The sequence below is a fragment of the Columba livia genome, chromosome W (genome assembly GCF_036013475.1).
Source record: "Columba livia isolate bColLiv1 breed racing homer chromosome W, bColLiv1.pat.W.v2, whole genome shotgun sequence".
In the NCBI taxonomy this organism is placed as follows: domain Eukaryota; kingdom Metazoa; phylum Chordata; class Aves; order Columbiformes; family Columbidae; genus Columba; species Columba livia.
Genome location: NC_088641.1, coordinates 10,136,620 through 10,160,226, shown reverse-complemented (window position 1 = coordinate 10,160,226; position 23,607 = coordinate 10,136,620). Strand labels below are relative to the sequence as shown.

General features: G+C 41.9%; 2 protein-coding genes across 4 annotated transcripts; both read right to left on the bottom strand.

The window, feature by feature from the left end:
- Positions 1-6,551: 6,551 nt before the first annotated feature.
- Positions 6,552-15,313, bottom strand: LOC135577107 (uncharacterized). 3 transcript variants are annotated; one of them, XM_065044822.1, is made up of 3 exons: positions 14,483-15,313; positions 12,148-12,227; positions 6,552-11,682 (listed from the first exon to the last, which is right to left on the bottom strand). In XM_065044822.1, exons 2-3 carry the CDS (start codon positions 12,166-12,168, stop codon positions 9,277-9,279), a joined length of 2,427 nt encoding a protein of 808 aa, XP_064900894.1. In that variant the 5' UTR covers positions 12,169-12,227; positions 14,483-15,313; the 3' UTR covers positions 6,552-9,276. The 3 variants fall into 3 exon arrangements, 2 of the variants coding, with proteins under 2 accessions (XP_064900894.1, XP_064900893.1); XR_010468700.1 differs by lacking the exon at positions 12,148-12,227 and having other exon boundaries at positions 6,552-9,235; XM_065044821.1 differs by having other exon boundaries at positions 6,552-12,227.
- A 4,633-nt stretch (positions 15,314-19,946) lies between these two features.
- LOC135577001 (tumor necrosis factor ligand superfamily member 10-like) lies at positions 19,947-21,248 on the bottom strand. Its single transcript, XM_065044444.1, is given in 3 exon segments — positions 19,947-19,973; positions 19,975-20,549; positions 20,552-21,248. Coding segments are annotated over 3 exon segments (1,086 nt in total). The 5' UTR covers positions 21,036-21,248.
- Between the last annotated feature and the right edge of the window lie 2,359 nt (positions 21,249-23,607).

The following is a 23,607-nucleotide window of genomic DNA, read 5'->3' as shown; positions in this document are numbered from 1 at the left end:
AAAGGAATCTCAAGGCCGCTTCGAGAAGCTGAGAACAGAATCTGCTGTGAGAGAGAGGGGCGTTCCTCAATCACCGGGGTCCTGGCATGGCGTGAATCATCGGACGTATCATCAGTGAGACTCCAGCGCATGGACAGCCCACGATACTCATTTAGCGAATCCATGCTTGGAGCGTGGACGCGTGATTAGAATATAGTTGCATATATAAGGAGGCTGGTTTCTGTAATAAATGGCTTTAGCGTGATTCACATTGAATCGACTTGTTTTGCTGAGTCCTTATTTCGCTCTAACACCCCCCCGGCAGTAACTGTGTTTCCACACCCAGAGTCTGTAAAAGATTTTTCTCTAATAAATAAGCTGGGGAATCTTCCACTAATATATTCTTTCCCCATACACTTTTAATTCTTATTATCACAAATAGGAATTTATTCATAATCGTCTCTCCTTCCCCCCTGTTACCCCATTTATTACAACTCTTTCTTCAGTTTTAGATCTTTTTAGGGTAGAATTTAGAAGGGATAGGGTAGCTTCTGTTTCTACTAAAACTAGACCTCATTACCTCCTACTTTACCAATTATATGCCCTTTTGCGATTTAAACAAGTTTCCCCCGGCCCAAAAAAAAAAAAAAAAGAAACACCAAAAACATTTTCAGCCCCTCTGATTTTCCAAAGTGTATTGAGTTTTCTTCCTTTAGTCATTTCTAACAGTTGCCGTCCTAGGGGTAAATATCCCAGATTTCCACAATAATAGCATTCCATTTTCTCTCATTCTCTCACTTTTATCACTGACTTCGGTCTAAATCATCTGCGTTTTTTTTTCCTTCCAATCTTTATCTTTCACTTGCAAATTCCTAGCTAAAGCTGCTGCTAACAAATCAATCTCCTTCAACTTTTCACTTCTCTTCCTGACCATCATACACAAACATGACCACACTCAGAATTTTTGCAAATTCTTCCTGCCAACCTGGCACATGCTCTCTGAAATACTTCCGTAGATCCACAAACACACTTGCTACCAGTTCATTACAAAGCCTTCCAAAAATCTTCCCCAGTCGGTGCTCCTCTGGCTTCTGTCTACATTCCTGCACTTCTGTTCAATTTACTCTTATCTCCTCAAAAGCTCAAAAGCTTTTATCAGATTTTTAACCACTGTTTGGCAATTATCTCCATTTGTTTGATTATTATAATCTCAATTAGAATCACCTTGGGGCCAGGCAGTTTTCCCCTGTCTGTAGGGATAGTTCCACATTCTATTAAATGATCTTTCTGGACAGACCAACTCTCTCAATAACAGGCTAATATCGGCTCAGGATGGATTATATCCCAAAAAAAAAATTAGAAAATAATGATGCACATCAAACCCCATCTTCCCTTAACTTAAGAGTTTGATTTCCTCACATAATCAAATCCCCAGGATGCCAGGGAGTGCATCCATGTAACACCAGAGGGCATTCACATGTACATCCCCCCCCACCTTTCACACTTCTTCCCCTACACACACATGCACACACATCTGCTGCTGGCTGTACTGCAAAATAACTTTAGCAATCCCAGGGTAAAGCCCAGCAAAAGCAGTAAGGACAACAAAGACAGTTGGGGAGGGAATCAAGAGGTGATACAGAGAGCAGAGACCAGCTCTGCAAGCACCTTAGTTAAATTACTCCCAACTGTAGCTAAAATTCCCAAGTTTGCAATACCACGGCCCAGGGCGTCCCCTTTTCTATGCCGAGTTTTATTTCCCATCACTAAAAAATTCAGGGAGACCCTCCCGTTGAGTCACGAGGTTCAGAAAGGACCCCCTTGCTTTCTAAACTCCTTCAGAGAGGAGTTTAGGTGCGGCTGGATCCAGTCCCAGTCTCAGACTTGGTCAACGGTTTGTCTAAAGGATATTTTCCCATTCTCAAAAGAGACTTGAACCCCCTTTTATGTGCACTTTCCACTGATCAGGCCGCACACTTTACACTCATAAACATGCTGCAGCAAGGGGGGGACTTGAACCCACCCTTGTATGGAGGAAGATTTAAACCCCCTACATTTTTTTTTATGTACCAATTTAGATCTTGGCATAGCCAATCGTCATCGGATCCGTATTTTGGTCAGAATACCTTCCGCTCTATTATGAGCTATTTTGTCCAGACAAAACACAATAATTTATCATTTTCTATTTATCCTTCCTTTTTGTACATCACAAGTTTCCCCAATACCTTAACATCCTCCCTAAAGGACTGTATGGAGGAATGTTATCGTTTTTCCTGTACATTTCCCATTCTGAGTCCCAAGGCTTCTCCTTCTGCCTCATCCCTCCTCTCAGAATGCCCCCGACCACCAAGGCAATACTTAATCGATTTTTTACCTTGGTCCATGCACAGAGTTGCCTGGTCACTTGTATTGTGCCGACCACCTTTTTCTTTTACCTTTCCCCTATGGTTTGCAGAGATCGGCCTTTTTCAATACAGCCTCAGGATTTCTGTTGGTCTCTCCTGGAGTCTCTACCGATGATCCACAGGGCCGTTGAAATCAACAGGGCACGCCTTCCTGTCCTTCGGCAATAGGGACCCCCGAGATGATGACGTTTATCCTGGACGAGCCCCCAAATCTGTAAGAAACAATTATTCTGCAAATATAATAGGCTCAGGCAGGATCTCTAAGCAAAGCAATTTTAATAACAATATTGCAACACCGGGTGTTCTACCTAAAGGTAGGCACACCTAATAGGACAAAAAGCCCCTGCTTATATCTCCTCAAAATCCCGGCCGCAATTTCCCTACCCTGTTCCCCATTGGTTGGGTACATCAGGGTTTACAGACTATCCTGATGCACACAATACCCTTCCCCTTATCAATCTATTTAAGATATGGATTCCTGGTACTTTGGCTACACTTCCCCCTAAATTAACTTATCAATACAGGTATCGGTATATATACAGGTGTCAGTACATATTCCGGGAAGAGACTGTGTATTACATTAAGAATTTATAGTCCGATGTCTCTCAGTCCTTCCCCCCTGCTGGGGTCAGGTGCTAGGTCCTCAGTTATGTAAAAACAACAGTTCTTTGTTAAATGTTCCTTACAAACCCTTCCAGGGATGGAAGCCACAAGACGTGTTGAACAGGGATCCTTTGGGGTTTCTTTGGGTGAAAAGGTCTGTTCCTGCTTTGCTGTTAGTCTGTTGGAGATGCTCTATTTTTTTTTCACTTCCACTTTTTGATACTTTTCCTTGTTCTTCCCCCTGTATAGCTCAACTGCTGGCCACTTCTACCTGAGGTCCCATCTCACCAACATAAAATCTTGCTTTCTAGCGGTATTGTCCCTCCTCCAGACTGAAACGGTTTCTGTGCTTGGTGACGTTGGTGTTTGTGATTCAGCATCTTGGGCACATCTCCCATCTCAACAGGTTTGATATCCCCAGCAGCCAGGTGAGATACCTCTCCCATCATTTAGCCCTCCTGCCAGGAATGATAGATGCAGGCTCACAGAAACCTCCCTCTTGTCTTGTCTGTCCTTGGATTTTCCCAGCTTGAAGCAGACATGCAGCTTATTTGGTTTTTTTTGTTCTCTTTTCCCCCAGTTCCATCAGTTTGAGATTCAAGCCGGTCACAAAATAAGTAGAACAGAGAAGACAGATACCCACTGCAGACAACGCAGAGCTGCTAACAGATTACCATAATGTTTTTGAAAGATAAGAAGGTGTTCCAGGCATGTTGTACCTGGAAACAGATCCAGGCTATTCAGCCAGCACAGCACTTGCTTTGTGATGCTTTCACTGCATTCCGAGGGAATTTCTTCTATGAACAGCAAATTAATTAAGCTCCATTTCTGTGTGGATTTGTGTCAGACATTCCCTTCACCTCTCCGCTGCAATAAATCCACAGTCCCCTCTCCTTTTCTATCCCCGAGGCTGACTTCTGATATATCCAAAGCTTCTTTCTGTGTCCCCAATCTACTTTTTTTTGGCTTTTCATTCAGGCACAGAGCAGCACATGCCATGGCTGGTTCAGGGGCTGGCCAGCTGCCCACCATTTTTCCACTGCCAAGGAAGCCAAACAGCGCTGATAAGGGCTGAGCTTTTTCTGCCTTTATCCCAGGCACGGCACTAATGAGTTTTTCTTTTCTAACGCGGCCACTGTTTGCCGTGAAACTTGGCAGACCTTGTGTTTCCAAAAGCTCTGCATCCCTCTTCTCTGCTCGGTTTGGTCAAAACAGGTCAAAAGGTTGACAAGCTTATACTGGAAAAAAAAAAAAAAAAAAACAACAAACCCGACCAAACAAACAAACAAACAAAAAAACAAAACAAAACAAAAAAAACCCCAGCAATTGCATAAATCTCCTTTCTTTAGGGAAGGAAATTGCAAGCAGCAGGAGAAATAAAACAAATGGAAGAAGGCAGCGTTGGGGCTGCTAATCACAGAGACCACAAGTTACCTGAGAAGCGTGGTTGCTGTGGAGAAGCCGGGCAAGATGTGCATCTGTAACTTAAACACCGCTCTGGAAAGGGCTCTCGGCCACACACCTGCAATGGCAGAAATAGTCCCTGATTTGGTAAAAACAAAGCAACAGTAAAACTCAATCCCTGGTACCAAAGCTGGATACTATAAACCCGGTGGCTCAGTGCATTTTGGACATGAGCGGTTGGGTGCAGATGGTTGACAGTCCCATTTGGATTTGTACCTGCTGTGGAAGAGCATCAGCATCTCACAAGGTGCGTTAATGTGTCAGAGGGTTTACAAACAACATTTTTGTACAGAGGGACAGAGGCAGTACAGTGGAATTTCATAGTCGCCTGTCTGCTAGGAAGAACAAGGGAAATAATCTAAGATCTAAAGAAAACATGATGAAATGGTAGCTGGCTGCACTGTGCTATAGAGAATACATGTTGACTTCCCAAAGGCTGTGACCAAATTCGCAAAGAGATAAAAGAAATACAGCATCAACATCAGATAAATTCAAAGACACCTCGGATTTCTAAATGACCCAACACTATCAGATATCACTGCCTGAAGGTGGAGACAAGCGTGAAGTGTGATATTGGGAAGGCAGGGCTGGCAAGCAGATTACCAATATGTCAAAATCATCTGCTAAATGTAAAACAAAATAAAAAAGAGCTTTGAACAGAGTTGCAATACACAAAGATCAGCCAGCATGTTCAAGACAGGAAATAACGTATGACAAAAATGACCATAAATCCATGGAGAACCACTGCTCCCAGATTTCTTAACTGGCTCTATTGACATATATTTCAAGAATTGCTTTGTCTCTTCCATCAGTGACTGCAGTGCTGCTGTCCTGCTCACTGTAAATGCCATTTGAGCACATTCTTTTCTCTCTAAACTTGAAGGTAGCTTTCATCTTCCACAAATCTGCAAAAAATTATGAAAAAGAGGATGGCGCACTGAGGAGCAGGGTCTAGAAACTGTGAGAGGGACAGATTCCCTTCCGTGCCACATTACTTTGTGGCCAAATGGCATGAAAACAGCCTTTCCATGCCTGCCTGCCTGCTGCAGAGGCAAACAGCGCAATGCTCACAAAAACATCCCCCCATGTAGGTAATGGCATGAAAAAACTCCTCTAGGATCGAGGTTGCGTCTCCCTCGGCCTCGGGGGTGTTCAATATGGGATGCCACTTTGCGTGGCAGCACGGAGAGGGTTAAAGAGGACACCACACTGGGCATTTTTCCATCCCTTAATGAGGAGCATGTGGTTGGTTTTCATGATGACTTAACTGCTGGCGTTGTACTGTCCAAACAGGCCTTAAAGTGACTAGAGAAAGAGCTTTAGCATCATAAATGAAAAAGAAGCTTCTGCATGAGGCATAAAAATCTCCAAAATTAGTAGGAACTTTTGCTCGGTCATACCAGCATATAGTAGATTAAATATGTGCAAGTATGTAGTAGATTAAATATGCCAAGTACTCCACAAATTTTTTAAAAAGCTGTGACTTAAGGCTGTGAGTAACAGAAAAATTACATTAAAAAATCATTTCATGTTTCTGTTCTTTTATTTATCTTTTCAGTAATGAAATTTCCCTGAACTGTTGAAACTCAAATCTGTTTGCTACCTCTTCTGAAATGCAGAAGTATGTTTCCAATATTACATAAATCACTGTCATTTCAGACTGGGCTGTTGGGAGATTTCAAAGCAAACCAAAAAAAAAAAAAAAAAAGGAAACAGTCCCACAGTACAAAAAAAAAATGGCAGCCCTTGATGTAAACCTGATGTGTTTGTCTTATAGCCTTGTCAAGGTGGACTTAAGAAATTACTGGTATTTAAAATAATGCACTAAAAGCAAAGATATGCCTCTCTGACCTGTTGTAGCACAAAATAGTTGGTGTTTATGTTATAAAGTACGTTACGTTTATCAAATGGAATGGAGTTAGACAGTAATCCTTCCAAGTGACATCTGTAAGAAATCCATAACACAATCAGAAGATCTCAATATATGCTCACGTTCCTTGTTTACGCTGTATAATTCTGATGAGTAAATGATTTAACTAATCTTAATTTGCACATAAATCCAGTTGCCCTTGTTAGCAATCAGGACACATAACCACGGGCGTAGTTATATGCGGTGCTTTATTTCAGCGCTGGGAAACCAGGGGCTCGCACCCAAAGCTGGTTCCAACCACTGATTCAAACTTCACCATTTTATACAATTTGGTTACATACATATTCATTAAAGTTACAACGTGTATATTGCATATTCATTAGGTTACACAATTATTTCACAATATCAGTTGCAACACCTTGGAACTACCCTAAGCATGCGCAGTGTCCTCTGGTGGTCGTTCAGGGGGTCTTCAGGATGAAGTAAGTAGTCTTCATCACGAGTATACTTTTCACCTTTTGTCACTGCACATGCGCACTTCATATAAAATTATACAAATTCTTGGATGATAGCAAATGTACCCTCTCAGCACTTTCAAGATAAGATAAAGACCTGCTGAGAACTAACAGAACTAACTTTCAGTTCTCTAAAATATGAGTTTGCATAGCTTTTACGATAAGGTAGGAATCTTGGATATAGCCTACAGAATCAGAATAGCATTTGTCAATGTCTTAACTAAAGGTACAGAGCAAGCATAAGGTAACCACGCTCGTGGTTCTGGGTAAGGACTATACAGGGGACAAGCTGAGACTTTCAGCCTTAGCAGCACAGCTTATAACACTGATGTGTTGTTATTCAATGGTGTTTGTAACACACGCATGCTACAAAATTCAACTATAACATTTCCCCCCTTTGAAAATGCTTTTCTATTCTTAGACAATGCATTTTCACTACATTAATTATACTGTGTCTTCCTTATAAGCTAGGGGGTTGTCAAAAGTGGATCTGCTAAGAACAGTAAAGATGCGGTTATTCCTGGCGTTTGATTGACTTATCTGATGTTTAATACAAGCATACAACAGAAAGAAAAGAGCAACTATAATAGCAAGCAAAAATAAACTTTCCAATAACGAATATACCCATCCTCCCAGGTTCAGGTTCAATTTGCCCAGCAAGGCCCCAATCCAGCTCTGCTCTGCATCTTGTTTTTCCGCTTGCAGTTCCTTCTCTGTTTGGGTTAATTGGGAAATATCTTTCTCCACTTCAGATGTCACGTTTGGAATATGAATACAGCAATGATCAACCCTATCCTTTAAATACCCACAAACCCCGTTCTCTTTTAGCAACATTATATCAAGTGCCATTCTGTTCTGCAAAGTCATTTTGGTCGTAGCTTGCAATTGTATATTGAAGTCTCGAAAACCCTTTTTGGTTATTCTTGCCAATCGATCCATCTGTCCAATTAATTTGTCAATCATTTCTCTGTTTCTATAGGCTGCAATTGGTGCAAAGAAAGATTCTAGTGCCCAACCGAATTTAACACTACCTGATGGCTCGTGCCACACGTCATCTTCATCCATCTCTCGCTTGTGCCTAACTTGTAGGAGTTCTTGCCTATTCTTCAAGGGTGACTTCTTCCAAATGGGACATAGGGTTGGTAACCCCAAAGTAACCTCCCTTACAGGTCCTGCTATCGGTAAATGTGTTGTCCAGGTTCCATCACTTAAGGCCCAAACCAAATGTCCCACACTACCTATAGTTCCTCTACAATCTATCTTATCTCCATCAATGCCTATTTTGATTGCTTCCTTTGGATCTAATTGTTTCTGACAAATGCAACCTGCGATTACTGCAACTTTAATGATGGACAATGGTATTTCTTTCACATCTGTCTGGCAGGTCATCACTCGAGAGCAGTTCCACCATGGTACTGTCACTCCTCTTGTTACATTGGTCCATCGTATACACCATGGGAAGGCTTCACTATATTGATATTGCTGTACTATACTCAGCGTCCACATGTGATTCCATGATTCAGTTATGTTCTGATTATCCTGATCTTTACATTCCCAATAGGTCCGATTAACCTTTTCGTATGCCATTTTAGCAGCCCATTTTTCATATGTGCACTCTACTCCTATTTCCTTTTGTAATTCTACCGGACCTTTAAGGTCATATATGATATCTCCTATTTTTCCTTTGCGACTTCTACAACTTTCTCTTGACATTATATCTGTTCTAAGTCCACTTTTTACCCATTGCTTGGTTGGCATTTGCTCCAGCCTTGTATGAGATTCACATACTATCTTACCAGTTTTATTCATTCTCGGTAAGGTTGTAGATATTATTCCCCATTGTATTGGGTCCTCGGCCGATTTCGGAATGGGAAGGCAAGCAGTGATGCTACTGGCATTTTGGGTTCGTGCAAAATCTCGAATTAATCCTATCATCAGATTCTCTGCCTGATTCTGTACACTCTGCACTACTTGCGGCATTTGAGCATCATCACTATCTCCTATAGCTCTTCGTGTTTTGCATTATTGTTCTCCAGTGACTTTGCAAATCAGTGTGGCATACAGTCTAGGTGCATAAACTACTATAAACACAAAGCGGTAATAGAAATTAGACATCCTGCGTTATGATTTTAAGTGTGGTTGGACCCACTAATTGTGATTGCCACCGTTTTGGAACTTTCTTCACTCGGGTGTAATGTATCCAGGAGTCTATTTTAGCAACCTTGATTGCGGTAAATGTAGTTAAAAGTACTTGATAAGGTCCGTCCCAACGTTCTTTTAAAGGGTCTTCTCTCCAAGTCTTTATATACACCGTGTCTCCAGGCTCTATATCATGTACTGGATTCTCAAGTGCTAGTGGGCGATTCCACACTAATACAGATCTGAGCCGATTCAATGTCCTGCCAAGAGACAACACATAATTGTACACATCCTGATTACCTTATACATGTACACTTGGGTTCGGATTGGGTGCTTCATATGGTTTGCCATACAGAATCTCGTATGGGCTTACTGACATTCCACTCCTGGGTTTAATCCTAATTCGCAATAACGCTATTGGCAAGGCCTGGGGCCATTGGATTTTTGCTTCCTGACAAATTTTGCTAAGCTGTCGCTTTAGCGTCTGATTCATTTTCTCCACCTGGCCACTAGACTGTGGTCTCCACGGGGTATGTAATTCCCATTTAATTCCCAAACATCTACTGACCTCCTTTACCACTTGAGCAACAAAATGTGGTCCCCTATCGGATGATATTCCCAATGGTACTCCAAATCTAGGAATTATTTCCTTCAATAACCATTTTACAGTTTCTCGTGCTTGGTTGGTGCGACAAGGAAAGGCTTCTGGCCATCCTGAAAAAGTACATACCCCAACTAATAGATACTTGAATCCTCGGGTTTTGGGGAGTTCCACAAAATCTATTTGCCAACAATCCCCTGGTTGTACACCTGTCCTAGTTTTTCCCATATCTACTTTCCTTTTAACTAAAGGATTATTTCTCAAGCAAATTTCACACTTAGCTGTGATGGATTTTGCCATTGTTAGCATCTGGACTGAGATAATTTGTTTTCTTAGATAAGTTACCAATGCTTCTGCACCCCAATGACACTTCTGGTGCTCTGCCTGAAGTATTCCTCTCATAACTGTGTTTGGCACCACAATTTGTCCTTTGGCAGTTACATACCATCCAGAATTATCCTTGACAGCTTTTACTAGTCTTGCCAATTTCTCATCTTCCGTAGAATATTCAGGTGCCTCTGAAGGTGTAGGTAATAAATCAATTGCTCTTACCTTCTGGGAGACAAGACCCACCATCATCCAGACTCGTCGTGCCACTGATCGGGCTGTTTGATCAGCGAGTCGATTTCCTTCAATAATTTTCGATGTTCCACTCTGATGAGCTTTACAGTGCATGATGGCAACTAGTGATGGCTTTTGAACAGCATTGATCAAGTTCAATATTTCCTTTTGGTACTTGATATTTGCTCCTTGGGAGGAGAGCAGTCCACGCTCTTTCCAAAGAGCTCCATGTACATGAACAACCCCGAATGCATATTTTGAGTCCGTCCAAATATTGACCTTTTTGTCTTCACTGAGTTCTAATGCCCTAGTTAGGGCTATCAACTCAGCTTTCTGTGCTGATGTGTTTGGTGGCAGGGATTTAGCTTCAATTATTATTTTGGCAGTAGTAATCGCGTATCCTGCGTATCGCACTCCGTTTTCCACAAAACTACTGCCGTCAGTAAAAAGCTCCCAATCTGTCTCCTCCAATGGGGTATCCTTCAGGTCAGGTCGACTTGCGTGGGTATATTCAATGACCTCCACACAATCATGTTCCAGATTTTCTTCTTCAGTCTCTGCGCTTAAAAACACAGCTGGATTCATTAGGTTAGTTGTCTTTAGGATAACATCATCCTGCTCTGTTAAAATTGCCTGATATTTCATCATCCTACTTGGGGAAAGCCAATGGCCCCCCTTTTGTTCCAATACAGTAGTCACCATATGGGATACAAACACTTCGATCCTTTTCCCCATAGTCAGTTTCCGGACTTCCTGAATTAATATCACAGTAGCTGCCACTGCCCGCAAGCACGTCGGCCATCCAGCACTTACCGGGTCAAGTTGTTTAGAGAAATAACCTACGGGCCTTTTCCAAGATCCCAGCCGTTGGGTTAATACCCCTAGAGCAAGTCTCTGTCGTTCATGTACAAATAACTGAAAGTCTTTACTCAGATCAGGTAGGCCCAAAGCAGGTGCTTGCATTAAAGCCTGTTTCAACTTTTGGAAAGCTTCCCGTTGTGGCTTTTCCCACACCAAGGTCTTATTCTTCTGTGCCTCGTACAAAGGTTTGGCAATTAGCCCATAGTCCATGATCCAGAGCCTGCACCATCCTGCCATTCCTAGAAAAGATCTCAATTCATGTAAGTTACGCGGTTCTGAAATCGCACAGATAGCATGTACACGGTTTATACCCAGTCTTCGCTGTCCTTGAGAAAGCTCGCATCCCAAATAGATCACAGTTGTGGATGCAATCTGAGCTTTATTTTTCGACACTTTATATCCATTCATTTCCAATTGGTTCAATATTTCAATTGTTACCTGAATGCAAAGTTCTTGAGTCTCAGCAGCAATCAGAATATCGTCCACATATTGCAACAACAAATACCATTGTCGAGGAATTCCGATATTGCCTCTTGTAGTCCATTCCTCAAGTTCCTTGGCTAGTTGATTTCCGAAGATTGTCGGACTATTCTTAAATCCTTGTGGAAGGCGTGTCCAGGTTAATTGGGCCTTTCTCCCATTGTGTGGATTCTCCCATTCGAAACCGAATAACTTTTTGCTTTCCTGGTCAAGGGGTATGCAGAAGAAGGCATCTTTTAAATCAAGTACTGTAAACCATTTATATTTCTCTTTCACAGATGTTAACAAGGTATATGGATTTGCAACTACTGGATGTATGTCCTTAGTGATCTGGTTTATTGCCCGTAAGTCTTGAACTAGTCGATAGCTACCGTCAGGTTTCTTTACTGGAAAAATTGGAGTATTATATTCTGATTCACATTCCTCTAAAATTCCATATTTCAAAAATTTCTCGATCAAAGATACTATTCCTAATCTGGCTTCCAATTTCAATGGGTACTGTCTTAATCGTACCGGTTCAGCACCTTCCTTCAGCTCTACTTTCACAGGTTTAGCTGCCTTTGACTTCCCAGGTATATCAGCTTCCCATACCGTGGGAATCACTGCATCTTCTATTGCCTGCGGTATTTTTACAATTGGATTTTCTTTTAATAGTAAAATTTGTCCTACCTTTGACTCCGGGACTTTCATTACCAAATTTCCATCCTCAAATGTTATCGTGGCATCTAATTTAGTCAACAAATCTCGTCCTAAAAGAGAAATTGGGCAGTCTGGAACATATAAGAACTCGTGGGTTAGTTCCTTTTCTCCAAAGCACAAATCCAAAGGTTGCAGGAATGGCCGTACTTCCTCCTTCCCTGTGGCACCAACAATCGTTGTAGCTTTGTGACCCACCGCCCCCTGTAAGGAATTTAATACAGAATAAGTAGCCCCCGTGTCTACTAGAAATTTTACGTCCCGGTCTCCCACTTGTATTGTCACTAAGGGCTCCTTATTCTGGGTTTTTACTTCTGTGCCTTCATATAGTCAGCTGTTATTACTGTATTCCCCCAACACCATAGTCTGTACTGCATTTCCCGTCGCATCGGACATCTGACCCACAGGGCTCCTAGCCGGACATTCATTTTTCCAGTGTCCTTCTTGCTTACAGTAGGCACACTGATTTATGCCAAGCCTCATGAGGGGTCTCAGGGGAGTTCCTTGGGCACTCCACGAACCGCGTCCCCGACCTCCTCCTCGACTATTTCCAGCTCCCCTACCCCGGACTCCTATTCCCCTGCCTTGTCCCTGAATCAAGGCCAGCAAATTTTGCTGGTGGCGTCTCGATTGTTCCTTTTCTCTATTATTATAAACTTTCCAAGCTGTTTCTAACATTACGTCCAAATCCCTTAATTGTGCACCTTCTAATTTCTGCAGCTTCTTCCGAATGTCATCTTGCGATTGCCCTAAGAAAATTAGAGCCAGCTGAGTTTTCGCTTGTTCCGTTTCTATGTCTAAATCTGTATATCTTTTGGCAGCTTCTTTCAATCTTTCTAAAAAGACTGAGGGAGACTCATTCTTCTCCTGCCTTACATTATACAACTTTGACCAATTCATTTGCTTCGGCATAGCGGTTTGAACACCAATCAATAACCATTCCTGATATCTCCGGAGACGGCACAACCCGCCTCCTGTATTATAATTCCATCGGGGATCTTCCTTTGGAAAATTCTCATCAACATTGCCCTCTACTCTCCCAGTCCGGATATCTTCTCTCACCTTATCCCTTGCAGCCCGTACAACCATATCCTTTTCTGTGGAATCCATTAATGTATCCAAAATGACTTGCAAATCATCCCAATCAGGATTCTGTGTCTTAATTATCATCTTAATCACCTTTGCAACCTTATCTGGGTTTTCCCGATAAGGGCCAGCCGACTGCTTCCAGATCACTAAATCCCCCGGCGAAAACGGGACTTTTACATAGACTGGTTCCCCCCCAACACCTACTGCTTGCCGCAGGGGTGCTATCACATTTGATGATCCTCCCCCCTTTTGCCCATCCTTTTCTTTTTCCCTATTTCTAGTTCGGTGAGATATTGGGGTTACGGTTATCCCTTTTACACCAGTTATTGCCTCCTTTTCATCACTTGATTCATCATCACTATCAACGGGAAGGACAGGCGCGGAGGGTCTAATTGGTACCGCTTCCTCAGAAGGCGCAACATCAAGACACAGTAAATCCGTCTTTGAATCGTTACCACTGCTATTTTCTACAGCTAAACACGTCATACATTTCTTGTCTACTGCGCATCCCGTACACTTATTACACTTATTATTGCTGTTACCTTGTACTAACATTAACCCACAGCCCTCCCTCCAATCATGCTTTCGCTCGAGATAGAAGAAGAGATCGACATATGGAACTTCGTCCCACTTGCCCTCTCTTTGGCAAAACCTCATTAATTCACCAATTATTTCATGGTTCAAAGTGCCCTCCGGCGGCCACTGCACTCCATTTGGTAACTTATACTCAGGCCACCAATGAGTGCAATACTCAATTAACTTCTTTTTATGCATAGACTGTCCAAACCCACCTTCTTTCCAATGTTTCAGTAAGCAACTTAACGGCGATACCTTTGAATCAGACATACCGACACAGAAAGATAACACAGGAAACTTTACCAGAACAACAGAAAATACGGATCAGATCACTAATTTCACAGTAAGCACAGACAAAATCACTAGAACTACAGACCAAATGCTAAACAGCACAAATAACCAGACCAGGTGCGCACAAATAACCAGACCAGACCAGATGCCGAGCCTACAGAGGTTTCCCTCTGTCTGACGGACGGCTGCCTAGGCAATACCCCGGGAGCTCCCTGCCCAACCGAGCGTGGCTTTCGCCGCGTCTGACCGGCAGGCTACCAGATGCCTGATCGACAGGCTACCAGACCAGAACCAGACCAGATGGGTACCCAATCCAATAATCCAGATAAACCCGAATAAAGCACCTTCTTACCAGTCAGAGGTCCGTCGTGAGCAGCAGAAGGTCGGTCGCGTCCGATGTGCTCCCCAAGAATACCTCGGTGCTAGCTGGAGCAGGATCGAGACGCGATCCGCCTCAGCAATGCTCGCGAGGTCCCATCTGGGTCGCCAAAATGTTAGCAATCAGGACACATAACCACGGGCGTAGTTATATGCGGTGCTTTATTTCAGCGCTGGGAAACCAGGGGCTCGCACCCAAAGCTGGTTCCAACCACTGATTCAAACTTCACCATTTTATACAATTTGGTTACATACATATTCATTAAAGTTACAACGTGTATATTGCATATTCATTAGGTTACACAATTATTTCACAATATCAGTTGCAACACCTTGGAACTACCCTAAGCATGCGCAGTGTCCTCTGGTGGTCGTTCAGGGGGTCTTCAGGATGAAGTAAGTAGTCTTCATCACGAGTATACTTTTCACCTTTTGTCACTGCACATGCGCACTTCATATAAAATTATACAAATTCTTGGATGATAGCAAATGTACCCTCTCAGCACTTTCAAGATAAGATAAAGACCTGCTGAGAACTAACAGAACTAACTTTCAGTTCTCTAAAATATGAGTTTGCATAGCTTTTACGATAAGGTAGGAATCTTGGATATAGCCTACAGAATCAGAATAGCATTTGTCAATGTCTTAACTAAAGGTACAGAGCAAGCATAAGGTAACCACGCTCGTGGTTCTGGGTAAGGACTATACAGGGGACAAGCTGAGACTTTCAGCCTTAGCAGCACAGCTTATAACACTGATGTGTTGTTATTCAATGGTGTTTGTAACACACGCATGCTACAAAATTCAACTATAACACCCTGAGTAACCAAAAGTAGAGTGAGTTGAAACAACTTTGGCATTATCAAACACTTGAATTTTGAATTATTTTGCTGCGTTAACTTGCTCAACTTTGTGCTGAAGTGGATCGGGAGCTTTCACACAACCAAACAGTAAAGATCTTGCTACAGGAAAATCCCAAATGCCCGGATCCATCTAAGGAGCTCAGATGCAATCACAGATGTTATATTCCTTTTTGTACTAGTCTCTTGACTTTAAAGGCTTGGTTTTACGCCACCACTGAGGAACGGTGATGTCTTAATGTCTTAAACTGCCTGAACTCCAAACACTTTTTAATTACACTTGGCTAGCAGCGGAGGTTGTAGTAGATAGGGCTTGTCTGCTCACAGCCATCAGTAGTCACCAAAATTGGCTTTTCTTTCCTCTATTTTCCTGATTTTTATAGATTAGTAACATTTAATGTTATCAGCATTTCTGTTTTTTTTATCAGGTTATCCCTCACTCTTATTATTCCAAATACCACACCATTCATCCGCCAACATCCTTTATTTTGGATTAGTCAAAGTTGATTAGAAACGCCATCGTTAAAGTGAAATAGCCTTGTTTACAAAGAAATTTACACGAGTTTATCTTTATTGACTTAAATAAACAAGCATAATTTGTGAGTGAGCCTGGGGGACAATAGCTTTGTTTCTGAATTAATGGTAGGCCCTGGTCCAGCAAGGATTTGTGTATGTGTTTAAATCTACACGGTGAATAAGCCAGCTGAAGGCAGTGAGGATCAGTCATAGGAACAAAATTCAGCATAAACACAAACCTTGACATGATTAGTTTTTCTATCATCCTTATTTCCTTTTTCTGTTTGCTTTTTCCAGCAAGCTGAAATTAATTCATTATGATGAAATCTGCAAAATAATAAAAAAAAAATAGTCACTGCCTCCCTAGGAAGGATCAAAATAAACCGATTTATGCTTTGATCAGTTATTGCAATACAGTCTGGTTTTGTTTTACACTGTGTAAGATGCACTATGCTAATTAAGCATATGTTTGTATAGATTAGTCTCAGTTAGATTTACCCCAGTTTTCTACACCATCTGTGCAAGATCGGTAGCCGAGTTGGAAGTGATCTCTATATATATTGTCTATATTAGTTGATGAAGGGTCTAAAATCCTTTGAGGTAAAAGTTTTCTTTATGTTATTATTGGTCTTGCAAAGCTTCAGTTACAGATTTTGAACATTCTCTTTGTGCTTTCAAAAACTGGTGATTTATTACAATATAATTTAAAAAGTTATCATTATTCTGATAAACAGAACAGATCAAGCAAGAACTCACAGAACCAGAACAATCCTTTCTTGCTTAGTTTTATTCAGAGATAAAAACCATATATTACTGGTATGCAGGTGAAGCTATCACTGAATAAAAGTGTTGACATAATAAAAAATTAGGCCTTAAAAATATACTGGGACTATATCATTATGAAATTGTCATGTTGTTTATTTCAGCTCTTGACTTTTATCATGATGAATAATGGATGCAAAAAAAAAATCTCTGTCCTTTTAACAATGCTTGAAGCCAACTGATAGGCTTTTTTTTTTTTTTTTTTTTTTTTTTTAATTCACAGGGAATCCTGCATTAGAGCCTCCATCCCTGGCACTCCGCATTACTCGGGCTGATTTCTTCAACTGGGATGACAGAAGAAGCTCTTTGCTTTGGACAGCCGTGGTGTGACACTGTGACATCCATCATATTTACAGAGGAGGTTGGGGAGAACCTAATGAGCCATCCCTGCCTCTGCTGCTTGGTGTAAGAATCAGCTGGTTTTGTCCTCCTCCATTTTGGGATCATGTTGGTGCTGGGCACATGTAATCTCTCAGCACAGCAAGATTTAGTCTCTGCAAAAGTTAAGTTTTGCCCTGTTATACTTAGGAAGCGCCTTTCTGGCAATCCAGACCAGCTTCTCACCAATATCTGGGAGAATATTGTCCTGTTGCCACATCCTGGCTTCAGTATTTAAGGCACTGAGAGGTTAAAAAAAAAATAAAAAATCAACATTTTACCAGAGTCTTCAAATATATGACTAAGATGGACCATTACAACCATCTACTCTATGTTATTCATTTCAGAGGCCAAATAATTTCCCCCCCTCAGAATCCTTTTTCCAGCCTGTAATCTTTGCAGCTCTGAGCTATTCCATTTCAGCCATGGAACAGGCAGTTTGACTGCAATTACAAACCTGTGGTGCGAAGGAACCACCAACTGCCTGGTAAGTTGGTGTGTTGAATTTGAGAACTATTCTCTTTTATCTGTAAGGGATCTGTTTAGCTTCAACTTCATGCCATTAGATCTCATTATACATTTTTGTTGTTTTTTTTTTGCAGAATGATGTCTTTACATAGAAATACTTATTGCATACATTTGGTGACTGGGAGCCAGTTGCACCTCAGTGTTTTTCTCAAATAAACAAATTAAACTTAGTTTCTTTGGTCTTTCACCACAAGGAGGATCTCCAAACTTTCACATTTACCCCAAATCCTCTTTACCTTTACAAATTCCTTTTTGAATTATGGACCCTGAAACCAAAATTGTTTAAATGCATTTACAGTGGTATTGTCCTGGTTTTGTTAAAAACAAGACCAGTTCTCTTTTAGTGAATTTTCCTTTCAGCTAAGTTCTTCTAAGTGGCTGTATTTTTCTGAGTTTTTTGCCTGCATATTTTTCCTTGGATGCTGTACTCGGTGCTGATAAGAAGACCAACGAAATGCTGAAGAATCTCATTTTTAGATTTATTATTATGGTCGCCAAGAAAGATTGATAAGATTTCCCACGTTCCATTGTGAGAGGGGCGTGTTTTAGGAGGGGCAGACAGAACAGGTGACTAAAACTGACCAATGGAAGTATTCCATCCCATAATCATCATACCCCCTATATAAGAGAGTGATCACAAGGGTCAAGCTCTCTTTGACCATGGCCGGCATCTAGAGAGGACCTTGTCTGTCTGCCTGTCTATAGGCCTCAGGCCCTGCATCCCTGAAATCCAGTTTCCGGTTTGCTGTGAAGCCCCGCTCATGACTTCCGAGTACCTGCCTTACAGCTGCTGGAGCCACGCCAGCTCCGCTCACCCAGCTCTGCCACTGCTGGAGTGATGCCAACTCCACACTGAGCATTCAAGAGTGGTTTTGTATATTTTGTATATATTCTCTATTTATTAGTAGCATTAGTAAAACCCTTTAAAACCTTGCAACTTGAAGTCAAAGTCTCCCTTCCTCCTTATCTTTCCTATCATCTTTCTGATCTGAAGGAAGGGGTGGCAGGAGGCAAGGGGGGTAACAGAGAGCATCTGCCACAGTTTATTGTCGCCTTGCTTTAAACCTTGACAGGTATATAACACTTCTCTGCCTTTATTCAATTGTCTTCTGCTTATGGATCCAAAGGCCCCATTTTCTCTACTATGTAAAACCAGGAATATATGCTCACAGTGTTTTCAACAGCGACCTGTAAATCCTTTTTGAAGTCACTGCTTTCCAAAATGCAGTCCCCACACTTAAAGTTGAGATGTGCAGCTTTGATTCCTTGAGACAGCTGTCTTAAAACCACCAGTCTCGGTGACTATGTTTATTGCACTGTGTGGATCACTCTATAAAAGCAATTTGTCAATTTTTATGAAACATGTCAGTAGGAAAAGACTCCCAGCTTACAGCCACAGGCAAGGACAGCTGCTGATTTTCCAGACCTTAGCATTTACAGGTGAAGTAATGCCAGACAATAATGAGATCTTAAACACTTTAGAGTAATTTTGCTGGTGAAAATGGAAATAAAGAGGTATGTGTTCTGATAGATGCAACCAAACAAAATCTGAAGCTGTGGTCTAGCCAGGTTAGCTTCTTCATGCAAGTTTGACAGGACCGCAGGCAAATTTATTACAGATCATATAGTTTTAAGCACCAGAGATAAGGGAAGCAGAGCACATGGGCTGCAGAAGTTGTTAGCAAACGAGACGCATAACCACGGACGTAGTTATATGCGGTGCTTTTATTTCAGCGCTGGGAAACCAGGGGTTCGCACCCAAAGCTGGCTTCGACCACTGATTCGAACTCCGCTACATTTATACAATTTGGTTACATACATATTCATTAGGGTTACAACGTATGTATTGCATATTCATCAGATTACACAACTATTTCACAATATCAGTTGCAACACCTTGGAACTACTCTAAGCATGCACAGTGTCCTCTGGTGGTCGTTCAGGGGGTCTTCAGGATGAAGTAAGGAGTCTTCTTCACCCGTCTACTTTTCACCTTTTGTCACTGCACATGCGCGCTCTTCCTATGTTCATTGTGAAATCATGTAACATTCTTGGATTTCTTAGATGTGCATTCTCAGCACATCCTATCCTTTCAAGATAAGATAAGGACTAACTGAGGACTAACTTTCAGTTCTCTTTTTGTATAGAACCTGCAAAACCTCAAGATAAGGTAAGAATCTTGGATATAGTTCACAAAACTTAGTTACAATTATAACATTTCCCCCCTTTGAAAATGCTTTTCTATTCCTAGACAATGCATTTTCACTCCATTTTAATCAGCTCTTTCAACAACTGACCCTGATCATGGCTTCTTTGGAGCACGGTTTTAATCTTTTAAGCAATCATAAAGGCTCCAAAAAAAACTTGCTTCTTTGTCCATGTCAGCTATGTCACGATTACTGATGGAGACGAAAATCCTGTCCTCTCTTTTCAGCTGAAAGACGCCACCTTGGTAGATGGAGTAAAGTCCATATTCTGCCTTTTTAGACCAGCAGCTTGTTCTTGCACTTTTCATGATCAAAATGGGCTCTGGGTAATTAGTCAGAACTGAGTCCTCCTTCTCGTTTTCACGGAAATGAAAATAAATTTGTGAGTAGATGTAATAAAAGCCTGTCTGGGGTATCACTAACTCGCCATTTCTCTGTTCCACATTGTAAAGGAAAGAGTGGCCTTTTCTTGACGATTCCCAGTTTTTGTTTTTTGTTTTTGCTTTTTTTTTTTGTTTGTTTGTTTGTTTGTTTTTTCTTTCTTCATTCCCTCTCCTGGGTGAGGAATCTATGCATGGGGACAGGGAATTCTTCCTTTTGCTGTCGCCTGTCAGATGTGCCACAATCCTGTTGGTGGGACCACGCGGCTGCTGCCCATCGGTCTGTGACAGCGTCAGCACTCTGTCAGCATTGACTGCAGATATGTTTTTCTTGTAGCTTTTCGACATCCTTTAATTACCTTTCCCAGGTGCCACTTTACTTGCCAGCAGGGGTCAGCCACTCTGTCTTCACTTTCAATTAGATCCAAGTTTTGGATGAAATTTCCCATTTCCTCCCTAGTGAGACAAGCGATGCTGCTCTTGGAGTACGTGTCCCGGAGCTGTTTGAGCTCGTTGGTGAGGTAGAGGAAGGTGACGGCCACGCAGACAGACTGCAGGAACACGGTGGCGGCCAGCATGGCCCCGCAGGTCTGCCCAGGGCTGGGACCGGCCGCGGGCAGCATCATGGCCGGGCAGGGCTGGTCCCCATGCAGCGCTGCACTGTTCCCTCCAGCGGCGGAGCGGGCCAAGCTGGGGTTCACCCCCTGCTGTCCTGCTGTTAGCAAACGAAACACGTAATTGTATAAATTCTGATTACCCTTTACATACACACTTGGATTTGGATCAGGTGCTTTATATGGTTTGCCACGCAAAATTTTGTATGGGCTTACTAACATTCCGCTCCTAGGTTTAATCCTAATACGCAGCGGCTTCAGTGTTACAGTGTTATTGAATTTTTGGTTCCTGACAAATCTTGCTAAGTTGCCTTTTTAGGGTTGGTTTTTTTTTTTTTTTTTTTTCTCTTCCTTTCTCTCCACCTGTCCACTAGACTGGGGTCTCCATGCATGTGGGATGTAATTCCCATTTAATTCCCAAACTGTGTTACCACTTGAGCAACAAAGTGTGGTCCCCTATCAGATCATTTCCCTTAGTAACCATTTTACACTTTCTTGTGCCTGGTTGGTGCGACAAGGGAAGGCTTCCGGCCATCCTGAAAAGGTATCTACACCAACTAATAGATATCTGAATCCTCGAGTTCTGAGGAGTTCCACCTAATCTATTTTCCAATAATCTCCTGGTTGTACTCCTGTCTTAATTTTCCCCATATTTATCTTTCTTTTTACTAAAGGATTATTTTTCAAGCAAATTTCACACTTAGCTGTGATAGACTTTGCCATTGTTAACATCTGGACTGAGATAATCCATTTTCTCAGATCTGTTACCAATGCTTCTGCACCCCAATGACACTTCCGGTGTTCCGCCTGAAGTATTCCTCTCAGTCGTAATTGGCACCACAACTTGTTCATTGGTGGTTACATACCACCCAGAATTATCCTTGCTGGCTTTTACTAAATTTGCCAATCTCTCGTCTTCTGTAGACTATTTAGGTGCCTCTGAAGGTAATAAATCAATTGCTCTTACCTTCTGGGAGACAAGACCCACCATTGTCCAAACTTGTCATGCCACTGATCGAGCTGTCTGATCGGCAAGTCGATTTCCTTCAATAATTTTCGATGTTCCACTCTGATGAGCTTTACAGTGCATAATGGCAACTCACAATGGCTTTTGAACGGCATTAATCAAGTTTAATATTTCCTTCTGGTATTTGATGTTTGTTCCCTGAGAGGAAAGTAGTCCACACTCTTTCCAGAGGGCTCCATGAACATGAACAACACCGAACACATATTTTGAATCAGTCCAAATATTGACCCTTTTGTCCTCACTGAGCTCCAATGCCCTAGTTAGGGCAATCAACTCAGCTTTCTGTGCTGATGTGTTTGGTGGTAGGGATTTGGCTTTGATTACTCTTTTGACAGTAGTAATCGCATATCCTGCGTACTGCACTCCACTTTCCACAAAACTACTGCCATCAGTAAAAAGTTCCCAATCTGTCTCCTCCAATGGGGTATCCTTCAGGTCAGGATGACTTGCGTGGGTGTATTCGATGACCTCCACACAATCATGTTCCACATCTTCTTCTTCAGTCTCAGCGTTTAAAAACACATCTGGATTCATTAGGTTAGTTGTTTTTAGGATAACATCATCTTGTTCTGTCAAGATCGCTTGCTATTTCATCATTCTGCTTGGGGAAAGCCAATGGCCCCCCTTTCGTTCCAATACCGTAGTCACCATGTGGGATACAAATACTTCAATCTTTTTCCCCATGGTCAATTTTCGAACTTCCTGGATTAATATCACAGTAGCAGCCACTGCCCGCAAGCACGCTGGCCATCCAGCACTTACCAGATCAAGTTGTTTAGAGAAATAACCTACGGGCCTTTTCCAGGATCCCAGCCGTTAGGTTAATACTCCTAAGGCAAGTCTCTGTTGTTCATGTACGAATAACTGAAAATCTTTACTTAAGTCAGGTAGGCCCAAAGCAGGTGCTTTTATTAAAGATTGTTTCAATTTTTTTTTTTTTTTTTGGAAAGCTTCTTGTTGCGGCTTTCCCCACACTAAGGTCTTATTCTTCTGTGCCTCATATAAATGTTTGGCAATAAGTCCATAGTCCATGATCCAGAGCCTGCACCATCCTGTCATTCCTAGAAAAGATCTTAATTCATGTAAGTTTCGAGGTTCTGAGATAGCACAGATAGCATGCACACGGTTTATACCTAGTCTTCGCTGTCCTCGAGAAATTTCGCATCCTAGATAGATCAAAGTCATGGATGCAATCTGAGCTTTATTTTTCAACACTTTATATCCATTCATTCCTAATTGGTTCAATATTTCGATTGTTACCTGGATGCAGAGTTCTTGGGTCTCAACAGCAATCAGAATATCATCCACATATTGCAGCAACAAATACCATCGTCGGGGAATTCCGATATGCTGATATGGCCTCTTGTAGTCCACTCCTCGAGCTCTTTGGCTAGTTGATTCCCAAAGACAGTTGGACTATTCTTATAGTTCTGACCTGAACTCTGTTGAGTGTAACCATGGGCTTCTCCTCAGCTACACAGGTGATGTTTGCACTTTTGCAAGACAGAGACTGACAATTTTGGCCCTGTAAAGCCCCAAGTGGGCTTGATGGATAGCTTTATCAAAATGCAAAGCCTCAGAGGACCTTGAATTGGGTGCAATTATTTTTGTTAAATTTTGTGTATGAAGCTCAGCTTGCCTCTGGCCCACCAGTGACAAGAAAGAGCTTTTGAAGTTAAAGGAAACAGAAGAATTGTCTGGAAAGCCCTTTACAGGATGTGTCTATAATTTACTCTGTGTTGAAAAACCTCTTGATTTAACTCAGTA